The 16968-nt window shown below is 55.8% G+C and overlaps 2 protein-coding genes across 2 annotated transcripts in view; both read right to left on the bottom strand.

The window, feature by feature from the left end:
* SETD2 (SET domain containing 2, histone lysine methyltransferase) overlaps positions 1-5178 on the bottom strand; it is a 75059-nt gene extending 69881 nt beyond the window's left edge. Inside the window, exon 1 of the mRNA XM_063324198.1 lies at positions 4867-5178. Coding sequence (XP_063180268.1) covers positions 4867-4904 — 38 coding nt within the window. The 5' untranslated portion in view covers positions 4905-5178. The remainder of the gene's footprint in view (positions 1-4866) is intronic.
* An 892-nt stretch (positions 5179-6070) lies between these two features.
* KIF9 (kinesin family member 9) overlaps positions 6071-16968 on the bottom strand; it is a 38639-nt gene continuing 27741 nt past the window's right edge. Inside the window, exons 18-21 of the mRNA XM_063324202.1 lie at positions 14989-15168; positions 13139-13254; positions 9867-9971; positions 6071-9419 (exon numbers count right to left, since the gene is read on the bottom strand). Coding sequence (XP_063180272.1) covers positions 9312-9419; positions 9867-9971; positions 13139-13254; positions 14989-15168 — 509 coding nt within the window. The 3' untranslated portion in view covers positions 6071-9311. The remainder of the gene's footprint in view (positions 9420-9866; positions 9972-13138; positions 13255-14988; positions 15169-16968) is intronic.

Genomic DNA, 16968 nt, shown 5'->3' with positions numbered 1-16968 from the left:
TAAATATACACGCAAACAAATTATATTTAGAATTACGTCACCCGGTCTCTAACGCAGGACGTCGACGGAAGGCTGTCACCTACCCACTCTGAGCCACTGCAAGGAAAATATTCAATTGCAGAGGGAAAACGAGAAATAATTCAGGCAAGAGAAGCACCTGAAAGCCTTTTCCCTTTCAAAAACCAGGGATTCCTCCACCTCTTTCCCGTGGGATCACCTAAGCGTAGTATTTAGGAGAGCCGAGTTTATATATTAGCCGCTCTTGCATATTAAGTGCGGAGTGTGTAATTATCCGTGCACGTGTCCGGGTGACTAAAGGTACTTGGAATGACTCGGAACTCAAAATATCTTGCCTGGGTAGCCTACAGCTGCTAAATTTCCTCATTTTTGAGAAACCCAACGGCTGGAGCACACCCTTCCAGGGAGGCATCCCGAGGCCGTGACTTTCCCTGGCCCGTTCGCACGCATCATTCCATCCTTACTCACTCCACCGTAAAGGAACGCCGCCGACCCACGGACCTAAAATATGAAAAACCAAAGGGAAAAAGTATTCCCAGCCCGGCCGCACGCAGCCAGCGCCTGGAAAAATGCACGCTTTCCCGATTTCTAGGCATCTGGATTGGCAGAAACCACAGGGATCTCAACCGCTCCAAGTGAAAACGCGGACCCATATTTTTTATTTTTTTTTCTCCTCCCTTTTTTTATTTCCCCTGAAGCCGAACGCTGCGGATCTACCCTGCCTGTGATGCACGGCGCCTTTCTGGACCACAAGCAGATGGAAGAGGAGCGGTGAATGGAAGCTGCACAAGAATCCAGGGTAGAAGGCCAAGCCAAGAAGAGGTCCTCCTCCCTCAAAACCCAACAAGGGTAAGAAGACCCAAAGTTGGGTACCAAAAACCAGGGAGAAGACGAATTCTCCAAGAGCAAAGCTACGACCCTCAGGCTTCATTTTTAAGAGAAGTGGGCAACGGTACCGAAAACGCACTGTGGATGGAGCAGGAAAAAGGCAAGAGAAGAAGGGAACGGGCAACATTGCACGGCGTCCACGTCTCCTTCTTGGAGATCCCCAACCTGGAGATCAACGACCTCATTCAATTCGGCTCCATCGCAAGCAAACAGCCTCAGAAAGTTCAGGTCCAGCTGGGAATTGTTATAAAACGACGTCAAAAATAATAAACCCAAGTGAGAAATTTGTCTGATAACTTACTGGCCGGCCGGGGAGCAGGTGAAGGTCTCCTCCCGCGACCGAGAGAAATTTGGACGTATAAAGAGAATTTTCTTGAAATAAACTGACTTTTCAGAGCCATTAAGGCTTAAGCGCGGAGCTGAAAAACCCTCAGGTACGCTCGGGCACTGAGAACCGAGTTTTTCCCTTACTATTCTCGATTTCGCACCCCATGGGACCATCATTAGTGTCCTTAATAAAGGGGAGGAGCGTTCGGAGAGAAATGCGGGTGTAAAACTGAGCCTTCCCTTCCACGAGCGTCTCCCCAACGGATTGGAACACACTCGAGGACCCGAATTTGGGTATTTAACCACAGTAGGTTTGCCAGGAGCTTCTGCCTTGTGCCGAGGGCACCGGCGTTACCGATTGTTTTCCCTAGAGGAAAGCAGAAAATAGAATCCAGATGCCTACGAGAAGCAAAACGTGCTCAAGTCCCAAAGTGGCACAAACGGTGAACGGCCAAGGAGTCTCCACAGCTGCAACGCGCATGAAAAAAACCCCCACGCTGTAATAGCCACAACCAAAACCCTGAAGTTTTAGACTGTTTGAATCCACATCGAGTCGCATTAACAAAATCATTGGGTTTCTCAAAGGCACCGGCCCTAAACCCCGACCCCAGCAAACCACCCGTGAGTGCCACCAAGCTCCACCACCGTCACCGGCCTGTGGAGACACGGGATGGCAGGAAGACCATCTTCCCCCAAAATGGAGCTACATTCAAGCTGGGGAGGTCTACCCGCAGCAGAGCGCAGAAGCAGCAGCGGATAAATATGAAATATATTTATATTTCATGCCACGGGGTGTGCAAGGGAACCTGCTGCAGCACCTTCGGTTTCCATCATAACGTGCAGACACCAGCTGAAGAACTCCTTGGGACTCTCAATCCAATCCATCTCACCCCGCGCCACGACCCCACCAACGTGTCACTTGTTTGAGAGGGTTCTCCACCCTCAGAAGGCAGAGGCCAGGGATGATCTCGGTGTCTTCTCGAAGGAAGCACTCACTCATCGCAGGTTTGGCTGCATCTGCTGCACCACTCTAGCAACAGCACGAAGAGATGAAGTTTCTTCTGCTCGCAGCCTACGACACAAACATCCATCAAGTATGTCCAGGTCGGCGTCAAGCAGCTCCACGGAGAAGCTGAAGACCTTGCATGGAGCTTGGTAGCAGCTCCGAGCTCAGGGACTCAGGCTGGCCCCAACGTGAGCACCCAAAGAGGGGAGGCGAGCTGGTTTTGCTGGACGCTGAAGTTCTCAAGAACCTGAGTTCTGGCTGCAGAGTGGGACGCGGAGAGCGACCGACCAGGTGAAAGCTGGACGGGGTTTCTTCGCTAATAGGAAAGTTCTGGTAAACTCCATCAGCACGTACACAAGTCGCCCGTAGTCCAGCTCCCCGGCTCCATATCCCACCTCCTACAGCCAGTGTGGAGCTCCACCTCAGCAACAATGATGCCCTGGCATTCAAGGTCAGATTGGACAGGGCTTCGAGCAACCTTTTCTAGCGGAAGACATCCCTGCCCACAGGTTGGACTGGATGATCTTTAAGGGTCTCTTCCAATCCAAACCGTTCTGTGAATAATTCCCATGAAAATTAAGGCTGAGCCTGACCATTTACCGGGCTCTGCTTGTGTCACCGGGCTGCGACCAGCGCCCTCCAAGCCCCCGCGTCTCGCAGCAGCACAACTCCAACGCTACGAGCTACAAAGACAATTACTCCAAAAAACGAACCACACAGACCCCCTCTTCGTCACACCCCGCAGCAGGCACAGGGCTGAGGGAAACCACCATCGCTGGCAACACCAAATGTCCCGCAGCCGCCACGGATTGCTTTCAACTACGCTCTCCACCACAGCGACCAACCGCGCTTTGGAAATACCGAAGCGGTTCCTGGGACGCACCGTACAAGACATTTCTAATATCGCGACATTCAAGAGCAGGGAAGGAGATGACGAAGCACCAGGTACCCACGCCTCTGAAGAAAACCACCGCCGAGCGACTGCAAATAATCCTTTTCTCAAGCTAAAAGCACACGTGCTGGGAAGAGCGCGTCCTAAATAAGACACGCCATCAACAAGGCAGCGAAGGCGACTCAGGCGCGCGGTGGAACACCAGGCTTCGAGGCAGGCATGGGGAGACACGGCTCCTAAAAACATCCGAACGCCTCCCGACAGCTTCCAGAGACCCAACCGGGAACACCCGCCCCAAGAAAACCCCTAAAGTCAGACCAATAAATTAGCATTCCTTTTAAAAAGCTGCTAAAACAAACCACTCTCTGGCTTCTTTCAAGCATCTGGGTTTGCGACACTCCAGATTGTTTTAGACAACAAGCGGCAGCGGGATGTAACGTGTACGCTTTTAACCGTCACGCTGGCTGGAACGCTTGGTTTGACACCAAATGCCACCCCAGCCCCCGGGGATAGGATCCCCTGGCGCTCTAAACTAAAAAGGTGATATGCCTAAATGAGGGTAAAACTTTCTGGACGGATAGGAAAGTCGTTTGAACCCGGAGGGTGGCTCAGGATGGGACCGTCGCTCCCCACTGGGGTTAAGCTCAAGTAAATCAGGTGCAGGGCTGGCTCCAGGCTCTCCTGTCCCGGGGAGAAAGGCAGGAGCCATGTCTAGCAAAACACAACCTGAATTCAAAACGAAATCCTCCACCTCTCCCTAATTTTAGACGGCCGGGCCGCAGGCACCCTTTCAGCTGAAACAGATCCTCAGGTGGGCACTGGCGGAACTCTGTCGCCTTCGCTCAAAAAAGGTTTGCTCTGGTGTCCTGGGTTAAAAACACGCCATTTTTAGCTTTGCCTCCAAGTCCAAACGGTGGCACGGAGGTGCCGCACGCCGGGCGTCTGCCTCCTTCCACCCCAGCCGCATGTCGGGGATGCCGCACGCGCAAAGTTTTACCAGGCACCCCAATCCTTCGCCAAGGAAGTCTAAAAAAATGTAAAAATAGCATTCAGAACCAACAAGGAGGAGGAAGGGGGATGGGGGGAGAGAAGGAAAGAAACCCCACCGCCACCAGCAGGAACTGAAGGGCTGGCTGAGAAGAAGGCATGAAGCTGGAATAAAGCGATGTCGGGGGGTGTCGGTGAAAATTCCCAGCGCAGAGGAGAACCGGAGTTCACCGGCCATTAGGGCTGCTTCCCCCCTACTCCCCCCCCGCCTCCTTTTTTGCCCGGCTCCTTCCTCCTGTCAGAAAATGGGGTCAGGGCAGGGGCCGGCCGGGGGGATTGAAGGGGCGAAATACAGCCGGGACTCGGTACCTCCTCCGCACACCGGGGGGAAAATACTAATAAAAAAGGTGCGGAAAAATGTCGTGTCCCCCCCCGCCGCTTTCCCCGAGGGAGGCCGGGACACGTCCGCACTCACCGCCCGGCCTCCCTCCCTCCCTCCGCAGGGCACCTCGGGGAGGGCAAGGGCAGCCCCCCGGCACCCCCGCCACCCCCCGCCGCTCCGCTCCGCTCCGTCCTCCAGCCACCCACCACCCACCCCCAGCCCGGCCTCCGCCCGCCGGCGCCCGGCCGCGGCGCTCACGCAAGGCCGGGGATGCGCGGCCTACCCCGCCGGGCCCGCCAGGCCTCAGGCCGCCGTGCAGGGCCGGGGAAGGGAAGGGGGTCGGCCGGCGGCGCGGCCAGCGCTTACTCCGGGGTGGGGTGCTCCGGGTCGTAGAAGTCCCCCATGGTCGGGCGGGCGCTGTCCGGGGGACCGGGGGGGGGGGGGGGGGCGGCAGACGCGGCCCCTGGGGCGGGCAGGGCCGGGCCGGGCCGGGCCGCGCCGCGGGGGAGGGCCCCTTCTCCGCCCTCCTCCGAGCCCGGCGGGGGGCTCGGCTCCGCCGCCGCCGCCTCACATCCTCCGGCGGGCCCCGCGCTGCAGCGGCCGCCGGCGGGGCCCCGCCATCCGCGCCGTGCCCTGCCCTGCCCCTGCCCGCCGCCCGACGACGAGTCCGCCCCGGCCGCCCGGCTCCTCCCCGCCGCGCCGCCGCGCCGCCGCCGCCGCTCCGCTCCGCTCCCCCCGGGGCGGGCAGCCGCGCCGCCGGGCGAGGGGACGGCACCGGGCCGGATTCACCGGGACCTCAGGCAGGGCAGTCCCGGGGACACACCGGCAGCAGCCGCCGGACCGGCGGGATCTCCCCGGGATCTCACCCGGATCCCCCCCGGGATCACCGGGGCCACAGCAGGCACCGCGGCCACAGCGGCATCACCCCTGGGATCTCACCGGGATCACTCCCGGGATCACCGGGGCCACAGCAAGCACAGGGGCCACACCGGCATCGCAGCGGGATCACCCCCGGGAGCACCGGGGCCACACCGGGATCTCACTGGGATCACTCCTGGGATCACTGGAGCCACAGCAGGCACCGGGGCCACACTGGGATCTTACTGGGATCGCACCAACGTCACCCCTGGGATCACCGGATCCACACCAGACACGGGGGCCACACTGGCATCACCCTCGGGATCTCACCGGGATCACCCCTGGGATCACCAGGGCCATAGCAGGCACCAGGATCTCACTGGGATCACACCAGGATCACCTCCGGGATCACTGGATACACACCAGACACAAGGGGCCACACTGGGATCACCCCCGGGATCACTGGGGCCCCAGCAGACACCAGGGCCACACCGGGATCTCACTGTGATCACACCGGGATCACCCCTGGGATCACTGGATCCACACTAGGCACTGGGGCCACACCAGCATCACCCTTGGGATCTCACTGGGGCCACACCGGGATCACCCCCAGGATCAGCGGGGCCACAGCAGGCACCAGGGCCACACCGGGATCTCACTGGGATCGCACCGGCATCACCCCTGGGATCACCGAATCCACACCAGGCACTGGGGCCACACCAGGATCACCCCCGCGATCACTGGGGCCGCACCAGCATCATCCCCAGGATCTCACTTGGGCCACACCAGGATCACCCCTGGGATCACACTGGTATCACCGGGGCCACACCAGGCACCGGGGCCACACTAGCATCACCCCCGGGATCACCGTGACCTCAGCGGGGTCGGGCAGGGAAGTCCCGGGGACACACCAGGATCAGCCATGGGACGGGTGGGATCTCTCCGGGATCACACCAGCATCATCCCTGGGATCACCAGGGCCATACCAGGCACTGGGGCGATACTGGCATTAGCCATGGGACCGCCGGTATCTCACCGCGATCACACCGGGATCACCCCTGGGATCACTGGGGCCACACCAGGCACCGGGGCCACACCAGGATCAGCCATGGGGTCACCAAGATCTCCCTGGTAATGCTGGGACCACACCGGGATCTCCCCAGGATCACCAGCACCTCGGATCACCCACAGCACACCAGGGTGACCCCCAGGATACCAGTACCCCAGCGAACTGGCATCACCAGCATCCCTCAGGATCTCCCATACCCCGGGGCACCAGCACCCCGGGATCACCGGCACTCCCAGGATCTCCCCCTGGGATCACCAACATCCCAGGAATCTCCCCTGGGATCAGTGGCACTCCCAGATCACCTCCAGGATCGCCCTGACTCCTAGACACTGGCACCACAGGACACCAACACGCCCGGGATTACCGGCACCTCAGGATCACTCCCGGGACTCTGGCACCCTGGGATAACCCCAGGATCTCCCCCAGGATGACGGGCACCCCCGGGATCACACCAGGGACAGCCCAGGGCCCTGCCCATCCCCAGGCCCTGCCAGCGCCCAGGCCACATTCCAGAGAAAAATCCACAAAATCACTAAAAACTGCTCTTGTCCTTTCAGACCTTGTTTTATTTCACCAGCCTCCCAAACCCCGGGGAGAGCTCCTCCAGGGAGACGGTGCCGGAGCACCCCAGGAGCTTGCTTTTGGGGTGCAGTAGGACCATCCCGCCCACACAGGAGCCACAGAAGTATGTTTGCAGCATCCAAAATTGAGATTTCTTGCCTTTTTTTCCAGATTTGGGCTGGCAGGGACTCACAGGGACGGGGTGGGTGGCACCGAGCAGCACTCGTGCAGAAGCGTGACGGGGAAGGGAAGGAGGGGTGGATGGAGGAGAAGGTCGAAGGAAGGCATAGCTCAGTTCTTGTGGAAGCGTTTTCCTGGGAAATTCAGCTTTATAAGCCTTTGGAAATGGATAATTCCAAAGAAAAGGTGGTTTCTCAGCTGTTCTCCACAGCGCTTCTGGGGCGCAGGTGCTGTTACAGTAACAGGGGTGAGCTACAACCAATTAAACCAAACCCAACAGCTTGCACTAATTCATTTTCCCAGCATTCCATATAAACGGAGGTGGCATGTGGAAAACCTCTGACCTGGGATACTGTAATTCAGGGATGCTCCTGCCACGGCTGGTGCAGGGTTTGGCAGCGGGGGCTGTCCGTTCCCCATCCCATGGCTCAGCCAAGTGCCGGTGGCTTTTCCAGTAACCCCAGTGACGTGCCAGCGGGTTTTCCAGTAACCCCAATGATTCACCAGGCTTTGGCCAGGGCGCTCCCGATGGCCGCGGAGCACGGGATGCCGCGTTTTGGCAATTTCCGCATTATTCTTCCAGCTCCCCAAATAATTCCGTAGCTCTTGGGGGCTGCGGCTCTGAACGCAGACCGGACCCTGCGCTCAGCAGCACCCACCGGCTGGAGCCACAGAGGACGAGTGCCGAGGGCAACCCAAAACGTGTAGTAGACACAAAAATCATGGCTGATGCTTTTCTTCCTTGCGGAGACAAGAAGGAGAAACCCCAAGGAGGAGCCGGACCCTAAGGAGCTCCTTTAAGCCGAGGCTGCAGCTTGACCGGCACATATATACATACGTATATATGGCCCCACGTTCATCCGCAGCTCCTCGGAGCCCCGGCTGCGATACAGGTGGAGAGGAGCGATGGAGGAGCCAACGCTGACGGCAGATTGGGTTTGAGGAACTACCTGCGATCACCAGAGCTTCCCGAGAGGACACGTGCTGCTGTCATTGCCCAGGAGAACAGATCCATACGCCCTCACATCACGGCAGCCAGCGGCACGGCCAGCCCACGCGTGAGACTTGCCCTGGGCGAGCTGGGTGTTGGAGGGACCCCTGCGAGATCATAGAATGGTTTGGGTTGGAAGGGACCTTAAAGATCATCCAGTCCCACCCCTCTGCCCTGGGCAGGGACACCTCCCACCAGACCAGGTTGCTCAAAGCTCCATCCGGCCTGGTCTTGAACACGCGTGTTTCTCATAATTTTGGGTAAATCGCAGGAACCGGCCCAGCTCTGCCCCGGCAAGACTGATGTGGTGGTGAACCGTTTGCAGCAGGAGGAGAATATGGGACTCTCTTGGCTTGGATATTTGGTGTAGAAACTTCCCTGGCACGTGCCAAGCTGGAATCAACTTCCCACCTCCACCTGGTTCTGGAGGAGGAGGAATTCCAGCAGGCCTTCGGCTCTGTGGGCGAAGATAACGGCAGCCTGAAATCCTCTGGAGCTTTCCAGTTGCTGGGCACCGTGATCTCCCCCCTGGATCTGAATCGCTTTCCTGGAAAGCGGTGGGCAAACACTGCCCTGTTCCTGCTGCACTGAGGTGGGGAGGCTGCCGTAAATCTCCTGCCAGGCAGGTGACGGGAACGCTGCTCTGCTGCGTGCGCCTCTCCAGCCCCTTCCTCTCGCCGGGAGGGCAAACGCCCCGGGGTTGCTTCGATCCAAGGGAGGACTGGTTCCCACCCAAACCTGGCTCCTCAGGATCCACCTCCAGAGCATCAAATTAGCAAAGATGCGACTTGACGCTCCGTTGAGGACAAGCCCAGGAGGCCGTTGCCTCCGGCAGCAGGGAGGAGGGAGGCGGAAGCAGCCCAGGTTGTCCACAACACCCCTCTCTCGTCGGGACGCCGCGTTTTCCAGAGACGCTCAGAAAAACAAGCGTCGCTGTTTGAACTCCCCGGCTTGCTTCCCGTCGAAGCAGCGGCTTCGCTTACCAATAACTCTCAGTCTAGCTGCACAAAAGTTAGGTGCTTGGGGTGGGTTTGGTTTTTTTCCCCCCTACCGTTTATTTTTGATAAATCTATTGTGGACATGAACGCAGGGCACTTTCCGAGGTGACGTCGCTTGTGTTGAATGCCGGGTTCCAGGCTGAGCCCGGATCCGTTACGTGACGCGCAGAAACGACAGGGGTTTATTCTTCCCAGCAGCTGTGACGAGCCCAGGTTTCTTGCGCATTTGCTCGAGGGATGACACGGTTCTGGTGTACATGTGCTGGCAACGGAAAACAAAAAGCATTTTTAACGTGAGCTCGGTTTTCAGAGCAGAATTCTCACCAATAAAGCTTTTTCCTGAAAAAAAAACAAAAAACAAAGAAACCCAAAACCAAACCCAAACACCTTCCCAAGCGGTGCTGGAAAAAGCTGCCCGAATAAGCCCCATCACACCCAGCGTTGCTCTACTGGTGGCGGATCCCAGCAGGCTCAAAGGAGGGCACGAGAAGCCCTGGGAAATTCTCCTCCCAAGCACTGAAGGGCTGGTTTTGAGATATTTTTCCTTAAAAATGTTAAATGATATAGTTGTGCAGCCCCGTTACCCTCACAAACGCCCGACCTTTGTGAAGTCCTGCTAAGCGCAGGGCCTCAGTGGTATCTTGCCGGGAAGGAACACGCAGTGAGAAGTGCTGAGGTTGGTTTTTAGCAGAAGACCAGCTGAGATTACCTTTTGATCAATCTTCATTTTGGCTTTGTGGAACGAGCCCGAAGCCGGGCAGGCCGGCAGCTTTGTTTCCTGCATCCGCTCAGACCTCTCCTGCTCGTCTTCCTCCTGCCAGCAGAAAGACAGACCCCACTCCGCGTGAAAAAACCACACATCTGGAGACACAGAGGTCAACCGATGCCATTTGCCACATTGAACGCTGATTCAACAATCTCTCCGAAGCCTCGGAAGTGAGAGGCCCTCCCTTCCAATGCCTGACATGAGCAGATTTGGGCAGGACTTTGGGCAAAATCTACCTGCAAGTGTAAAACCCCAAAGGGAGTTCCATCAGCTGTCTTCTCATGGCCATGCTCTGCCCGTAACTACCCACAGGAGAGTCTTCCTTCCACTGCAAGATAATGTCACAGCTTGGAGGAGGTCTGAGCTTCAGCGTGGTCCTCCCTGAGCCCAACCAGCTGATGTCCATGCCCACACTTCTCCAGGGAACCGCCTGGAAGGCATGAGTGCACTGAAGAGGAACATGGGTTGAATGGGAGTTCAATTTTTTAAGTTATCACCTTGGGTATAATGTTTTCATGCCGGATTTGAGGCTAGCTCTAGCAGGTTCTTAGGTCACCTCCTGGGGGGGTTCATGAGTAGCCTGGAGAAGGTGACACTGAAATTCCGGTGTGATAAAAGGCAAGCGGCCAAACCGAACCAAGCCAAGAGTAAAAGACGCACACCCTGGATGAATGGGTGAGAATGGCAAATAAAGAGACAGTTTGGCAAATGGTTCGAAGTAGGAAACAAACCTCCAAAGAAAAATGAGGTGGTTCCCTCACAGAGCCAGTGTGGGTCTTGGCATGGCCAGTGACACCGACTGGGTAGCTGCAGTGAACTGCCCAGTAAAAGGAACAGGAGAAGAATCCTCTGAGGACAGGCTGAGAGAGCTGGGGGGGTTCAGCCTGGAGAAGAGAAGGCTCCGGGGAGACCTTGGAGCCCCTTCCAGTCCCTCAAGGGGCTCCAGGAAAGCTGGGGAGGGACTCTGGAGCAGGGAGGGGAGCCATGGGACGAGGGGGAAGGGTTTTAGACTGGAAAAGGGGAGATTTAGATGAGATCTGAGGAGGAAATTCTTGGCTGTGAGGGTGGTGAGCCCCTGGCCCAGGTTGCCCAGAGAAGCTGTGGCTGCCCCATCCCTGGAGGGGTTCAAGGGCAGGTTGGACGGGGCTTGGAGCAACCTGGGCTGGTGGGAGGTGTCCCTGCCCAGGGCAGGGGGTTGGAACTGGATGATCTTTAAGGTCCCTTCCGACCCAAACCATTCTATGATTCTAAGAAACCAGCACTGAGCAACGTTACCAGGAACACTGTTTATCCTCCGCCTGAATATTTCTGCCTGTAACATCAACAACTTGACACAGCTGCAGAGCATTGCTAAAAGGCACGCTTCATTCGTCTTCGGGCTTAGAATTGATGCGATGACAAGACATCCAGGGCTGGAAACCATTAAGGGAGTTTCTATGAATATATTGAGTAACTTGGGTTAGTAAAAGTGACTATTAGTGATGGATTTCCTCTTTTTCCCCAAAGAGCGACCCTCCTGGACTCGTGTAGTCAGTCAGGGTTTTCCTTTTGACCTCGTTAGGTGCATCTCTTTATCGAAAGGGATTCAGGTTGGGATGGGTTTTTGGCTCTTTCCCATACGGGTCTGTATCTGTAGCTGAAATTTTCCACCGTTTGGTAGATCACAACAGCCTGCTTAAAAGTAAACTCACTACATAGTTTTTTTCTCACATCATGTTTGTTATTCATCCTCTCCAGGGAACTAATTCAGTGGGATGGGAAGAACCTGTCTCTGATCGGCTTTAAAACCCTTTTTATGCCTTTTCTCAATGGGAGTAAAGAAAATGCTTCACTGAGATTTACAGTCAAAATAATGTCACCTGGAGACAAAAGAGTTCCTTTTCTGTTTTCCTCCTCAAAAGCCAAAGCCATCCTGTCCCCCACTACTCGGTGGCTAGAAATGGGGCTGTGCATTCAGAAGCGGGGTCGCACAGCTCACATCCTGCTCATTCTCTTTCCCAAACGCCTGCAGATGCCCCCTGCTCCTGGTGGGGACGAGCTCCTGGGAGAGATGGACTTAGGACCTGTCCTCACATGCTGCTCTCTGCCACCTGCTGAGGTTGAGCAGCAATAATGGAGAAGCGTCACACCTACAAAGAAAGGGCTGATTCCCTCTTGCAACCAGGGTGGGGTTTCCCTCCTTGCCGTGCATCGCTTCGTGGTGTCAGACGGAGCGGAAGGACTGCCACCGCGTTCCTAACAAACAGCATGAAGGTTTTGAGTCTTACCTTTACAAAAACTGGAATGACTTCAGAGGAGAATAATGCAAAGAAGAAATCTGCTAAATCATAGAATGGTTTGGGTTGGAAGGGACTTTAAAGACCATCCAGTGCCACCCCCTGCCCTGGGCAGGGACACCTCCCACCAGCCCAGGTTGCTCCAAGCCCCGTCCAACCTGCCCTTGAACCCCTCCAGGGATGGGGCACCCACAGCTTCTCTGGGCAACCTGGGCCAGGGGCTCACCACCCTCACAGCCAACAATTTCTGCCTCACATCTCATCTCAATCTCCCCTCTTGCAGTCTAAAACCCTTCCCCCTCGTCCCATGGCTCCCCTCCCTGCTCCAGAGTCCCTCCCCAGCTTTCCTGGAGCCCCTTGAGGGACTGGAAGGCTGCTCCAAGGTCTCCCCGGAGCCTTCTCTTCTCCAGGCTGAACCCCCCCAACTCTCTCAGCCTGTCCCCACAGCAGAGGTAGATGCGAACGCTTAAGAGAAATGAGAAGCTTAAGAGAAATGTTCTTTGTCAGGAATGACAAAAGCCCACGGTTACCCCAGAGCGGTGGTTTCTAAACAGAGGGCTGGCTGGGTACCAGTTGCCACAACACGAAACACAATAGCTGTACACGTTACAGATCCTATGGCCTGGAAACGAGCCTCCCGCCTACCCCTCGCACCTCTGGGCAGTTTGCCTGATTACTGATACTCAGCAGATGACGGGGTACTTCAATCACTCTGTCCTATTTTAGCCTTTTAATGGTAAAGCTAATGTGAAAGCAAGATGTATCTCCAGATAGTTGCTCTCTGCATCATAGCAGATAGCTTTTCAACGCCAGCCGCTCTGCTTAGAGAAAGGGGCAGAGCTGCCATGCCCTCCTCCTCCCACGGGCTTGGTTGTGCCCTCATTACCGCGCCACGTGCGGTTATCAAGGAGAATAAGCAGAGCTGCCAGGACAACTCACCAGGCACATGACTCTGTTTATGGGAATCATTCCAGGTCTGATGTTGCCACCGGGCTTCAGGGCTTCCCGCACGTCCTTGGGAATAAGGAAGGACTCGCTGTACCAGACCTCAAACTCTGCAAGGCAAAGTTGGGGCGGGATAAACAGCGCTGTAATGACCAAGGAGACAAGGGTGGGCTGCTTCTGGCTCCCTACCCATGGATCAGGTGGGACCTCAGTGCTCTTATAACTCTCCGACGGGACCTCAGAACTCCACGCTCCCGAGCTTCAAACTATTAGAAGCGTTAGTTCAAAGGGACAGGGCACCGCTAGCTGTGCTGGGGGAGGCTGCTGCCTGTCCTCGCTGCCTGCCAGGCGGCTGGGACGTGGTGGCTGGCCCTGGGGACAGTCGCCCTGGGCTTGTGGAGCCCGAGAGGTGGCCGGCCGCGAGGTGGCACTGCTCCTGCGTCCCGGCGACGTGGAGCCATCCAGCTTGGAGCTGGTCATTTTGAACGGTCAGCATATTTTGGGGCTCAGGTTTCAATTCCAAACGCTAAAGAAGCACAGCCGCTTTCCATCCCGTGATAGCCGGTGATAACAGACAGCAGGTGCAGCAGGAATTCTGTCCTTATTAATCCTGGGCATTTCCCACAGGCCTGCTGCAAAGCAGCTGTGCTCTGCTCCGTTCCCCTGGCACGTTTCCCCACGGAGTGGGAGAGCCCACAGCCCCCGAAGAAGGCAGCGCCACCCAGGAGGGACTCCAGCAACTTTCTGTCGTGGGAGCCATGAAGGACAAACAAGGTTAAAGGCAGAGCCCTGCTCCCGCTCGGCACGGCCGACATGATGCAACACCGCTGACTTTTTACCCCAATTTTAGCTCTGAGATGACCTTTTCTCTCTGGGCTGACACAGAGAGCGAATGAATCCGTGCCGGTATGTTTAAACAAACAGTAAACACCTGGAGCACCCAAAAAATGCCAAACCTGGTGTCCAACGCAAACCAGTGGCAAAGTTTCTGCACAATTACGATTTGGCCCTGTCTATCTCCTGGAAGAAGCCACGCATTTCTTTCAGCGTGGGATGCACTGATGGATACAAGTTGTGCTCTGGCAAGTTTGTAGAAAATAAAGCGTTGCCGTGTGCACAGCATCCAAATGTTCAGGACTCTGGCATTCGTACACCTACGGCCTTCCGTCATACGGGACAAAGCTGGGGATACAACAGGACCGCACTCCCGTTACCACAGACCCAAAGTGAGCGTCCTGCAGCGGAGCGCACCGCGAATTCGCAGGGATCACCCTGAGCAGAGGTGTGACTCATCACCACGAGGGTGGCGCTCGTGAAGAACACGCTGAAATGACCAAGCTCGGCTTCCTGCCAAGGCGCCCGTGCTGCAAGGCTGGAACCTGAGTAATGCCGGTCTCACGGGGGTCCAGAGGAGACATCTGCAATCCAGAGCCAAAACCCCTGGCCCAGTGCAGATCCTTAGCCACCATCTCTACGAAATGAAATCCAGGGTGAGAACCGGGGCCGTCAGCGGGAGCGTTAGTGTCAACTTCACGGTGAAAGGCCTTTACCCGCAGCATTGCGCGGAGCGGCGTGACCAAGGGGCGGTATGTCGTTATCTGCGAGAAAGAATCTGCAGCGATTCGGTGTTATGTCAAACAAAACAAACAAAAAAAAAAGCCCAACCAAAAAACCCCGATCATCAATAAAAAACAAGTCTGGAAGGCCACAAGAAAAATGCCAGCAGAGGATGACACGGGCTTGGCTTAAATGTACCGTGTCTGAGAAGTGTTTCGGTACTGAGCTGCTCTCAAGCCCCCCAGCTAAACTGGAGGCTGTTCAGCAAGTGCCCTGGCAACCAGTACCTGCGATGAGTTTGTTCCGGCACTGGTCTACCAGATGCTGGCAGTACTGGATTTCTGCCTTCAGGTCCTGCAGCTCAGCATAACCAGACCTGTACTCTTCCTTCAGGTCCTTCAGCTTCATGATGAGTAAAAACTCCTCCTCGTCAGTTATGATCTGTCCTTTGTCATCGACATACTCTCCTGGAGGGTAAGAAAAGGAAATGAAGGTTTCTTGTGAGGGTGGAGAGGGACGAAGAACAGTCATTATACTTCGAACCACACGGTAGTTACCCAGTTATACTGAGGTTAACCACACAATTGACATTTCCTTAGACATGCTTTCTACAAATAAATGCAGTGTTGGAGTGGTGTGGGGCAGAAATCGCTGCTGAACTCTTGAACCCGCTCAGACATCAGTCCTCCTGGAGCAGGGACACGTGCAGATGAAGAGGAAGGATCGGATGATGAGGGGACTGGAGCACCTCTCTGATGGAGAAAGGCTGAGGGATTTGGGGCTCTTCAGCCTGGAAAAAAAGACAGCTGAGGGGGGGCCTTATCAACACTTATAAATACTGGAAGGGTGGGTCCCAGGCTCTTCTCAGTGGTGCCCAGCGACAGGACAAGGGGTAACGGGCACAAACTTGACCATAGGAGGTTCCATCTCAACATGCGGAAGAACTTCTTTCCCCTGAGGGTGGCAGAGCCCTGGCACAGGCTGCCCAGAGAGGTGGGGGAGTCTCCATCTCTGGAGACATCCCAAACCCGCCTGGACGTGTTCCTGTGCCACCTGCTGTGGGTGACCCTGCTCTGGCCGGGGGTTGGACTGGGTGATCTCCAGAGGTCCCTTCCGATCCCCGCCATTCTGTGATTGTGTGACTCTGCAGAGAGACACGCACGTGGCAGCCTGCTGGAGGGTATCACATAGAGCTTTTATGGCTGCTGCTGAAAAACTCCCTGGGCAGCCATGGGAAGGGTTTTTGAGACAAAGGGCTGGTCAGCCCTTTGGGGAAAGTTAAGCCATTGCTTCTTCCCTATGATAAACATCTTCCTTGGTTTCCTTCCAATCGGTTTATTCCTGTGCTTTCCAGCACCCCCAATAAACCACCAGTTGGTAGACATCATCATAAAGAGCAAAGGCCCAAGAGAAGCAATGAGTCCATGAAAAGACAGACCCTCACTTCGACACGGATTCAAGGTGATTTGCTCACCATTTAGCCAAAAAAGCTTTGCATCTCACAGGACCAGGCCCTATGGGAAGAGGCCCCTTGCAAAGCATGGTCATAAAAGTCTCTCTGGAGGAAGAGAAATGGAAGCCAGTTCAGCAGCATTCACCCCGGGTCTGCCTCTCCAGCCCGCATTCGCTAGTCATGGCCTGCTTGCTGGTGACCATTTCTTTTCTCTCTCATTCCCTCTTATTTCCTTCTAATTGCCTGGCAATAATTAAGGCTGTATTTTCACAGAACTGAGTTGTTTTGCTGTCCTCCCTGCACGCAAGGAACGCCACTGCTACTTCCTCACCATCCCAGGCAGAGCACTCCAGACCACGCCGCTATTAAAGCCATTTGTTTCAGATTTCTCTCCATGCCCGGAGGCGTTTCTTCCCCGCTCCTCTGCAGAACGCGATAGCATCGACTCCTGGGAGTCCTGCTGCAGGGAGCACGAAACCTGACACACTTCCTAGTCTCATCCAGGCATATTCCACCTAACAAACATCTTGCCGCAGCAAAGTAGGAAAGCGCTTACCCCATTTTTCCCTCTAGTACTTTGCAGTTTGGGATTTTGACTTTCCTAGACCCTAATCTAGATGAAATCAAGCCGTAGGAGATGTGGTACATCTCCGCCACGGTAAGGGAAAGTCTGCTCCCTGTGATTTCTGCACTGACTGATCCATCAAAGCGTGGGGTGAGGAATCAACCTGATGGCAGCTCACCTCATTAACGTGAAGCCTCAGTGGCACGACTCAATGAGGCTGAAGTGTGGAGGACTCAAGTGGAGGAATCG

This window comes from Chroicocephalus ridibundus, chromosome 2 (assembly GCF_963924245.1).
Source record: "Chroicocephalus ridibundus chromosome 2, bChrRid1.1, whole genome shotgun sequence".
Classification (NCBI taxonomy): Eukaryota; Metazoa; Chordata; class Aves; order Charadriiformes; family Laridae; genus Chroicocephalus; species Chroicocephalus ridibundus.
The sequence above is the reverse complement of the archived record's forward strand: the minus strand, read 5'-3'. Positions and strand labels throughout refer to the sequence as shown.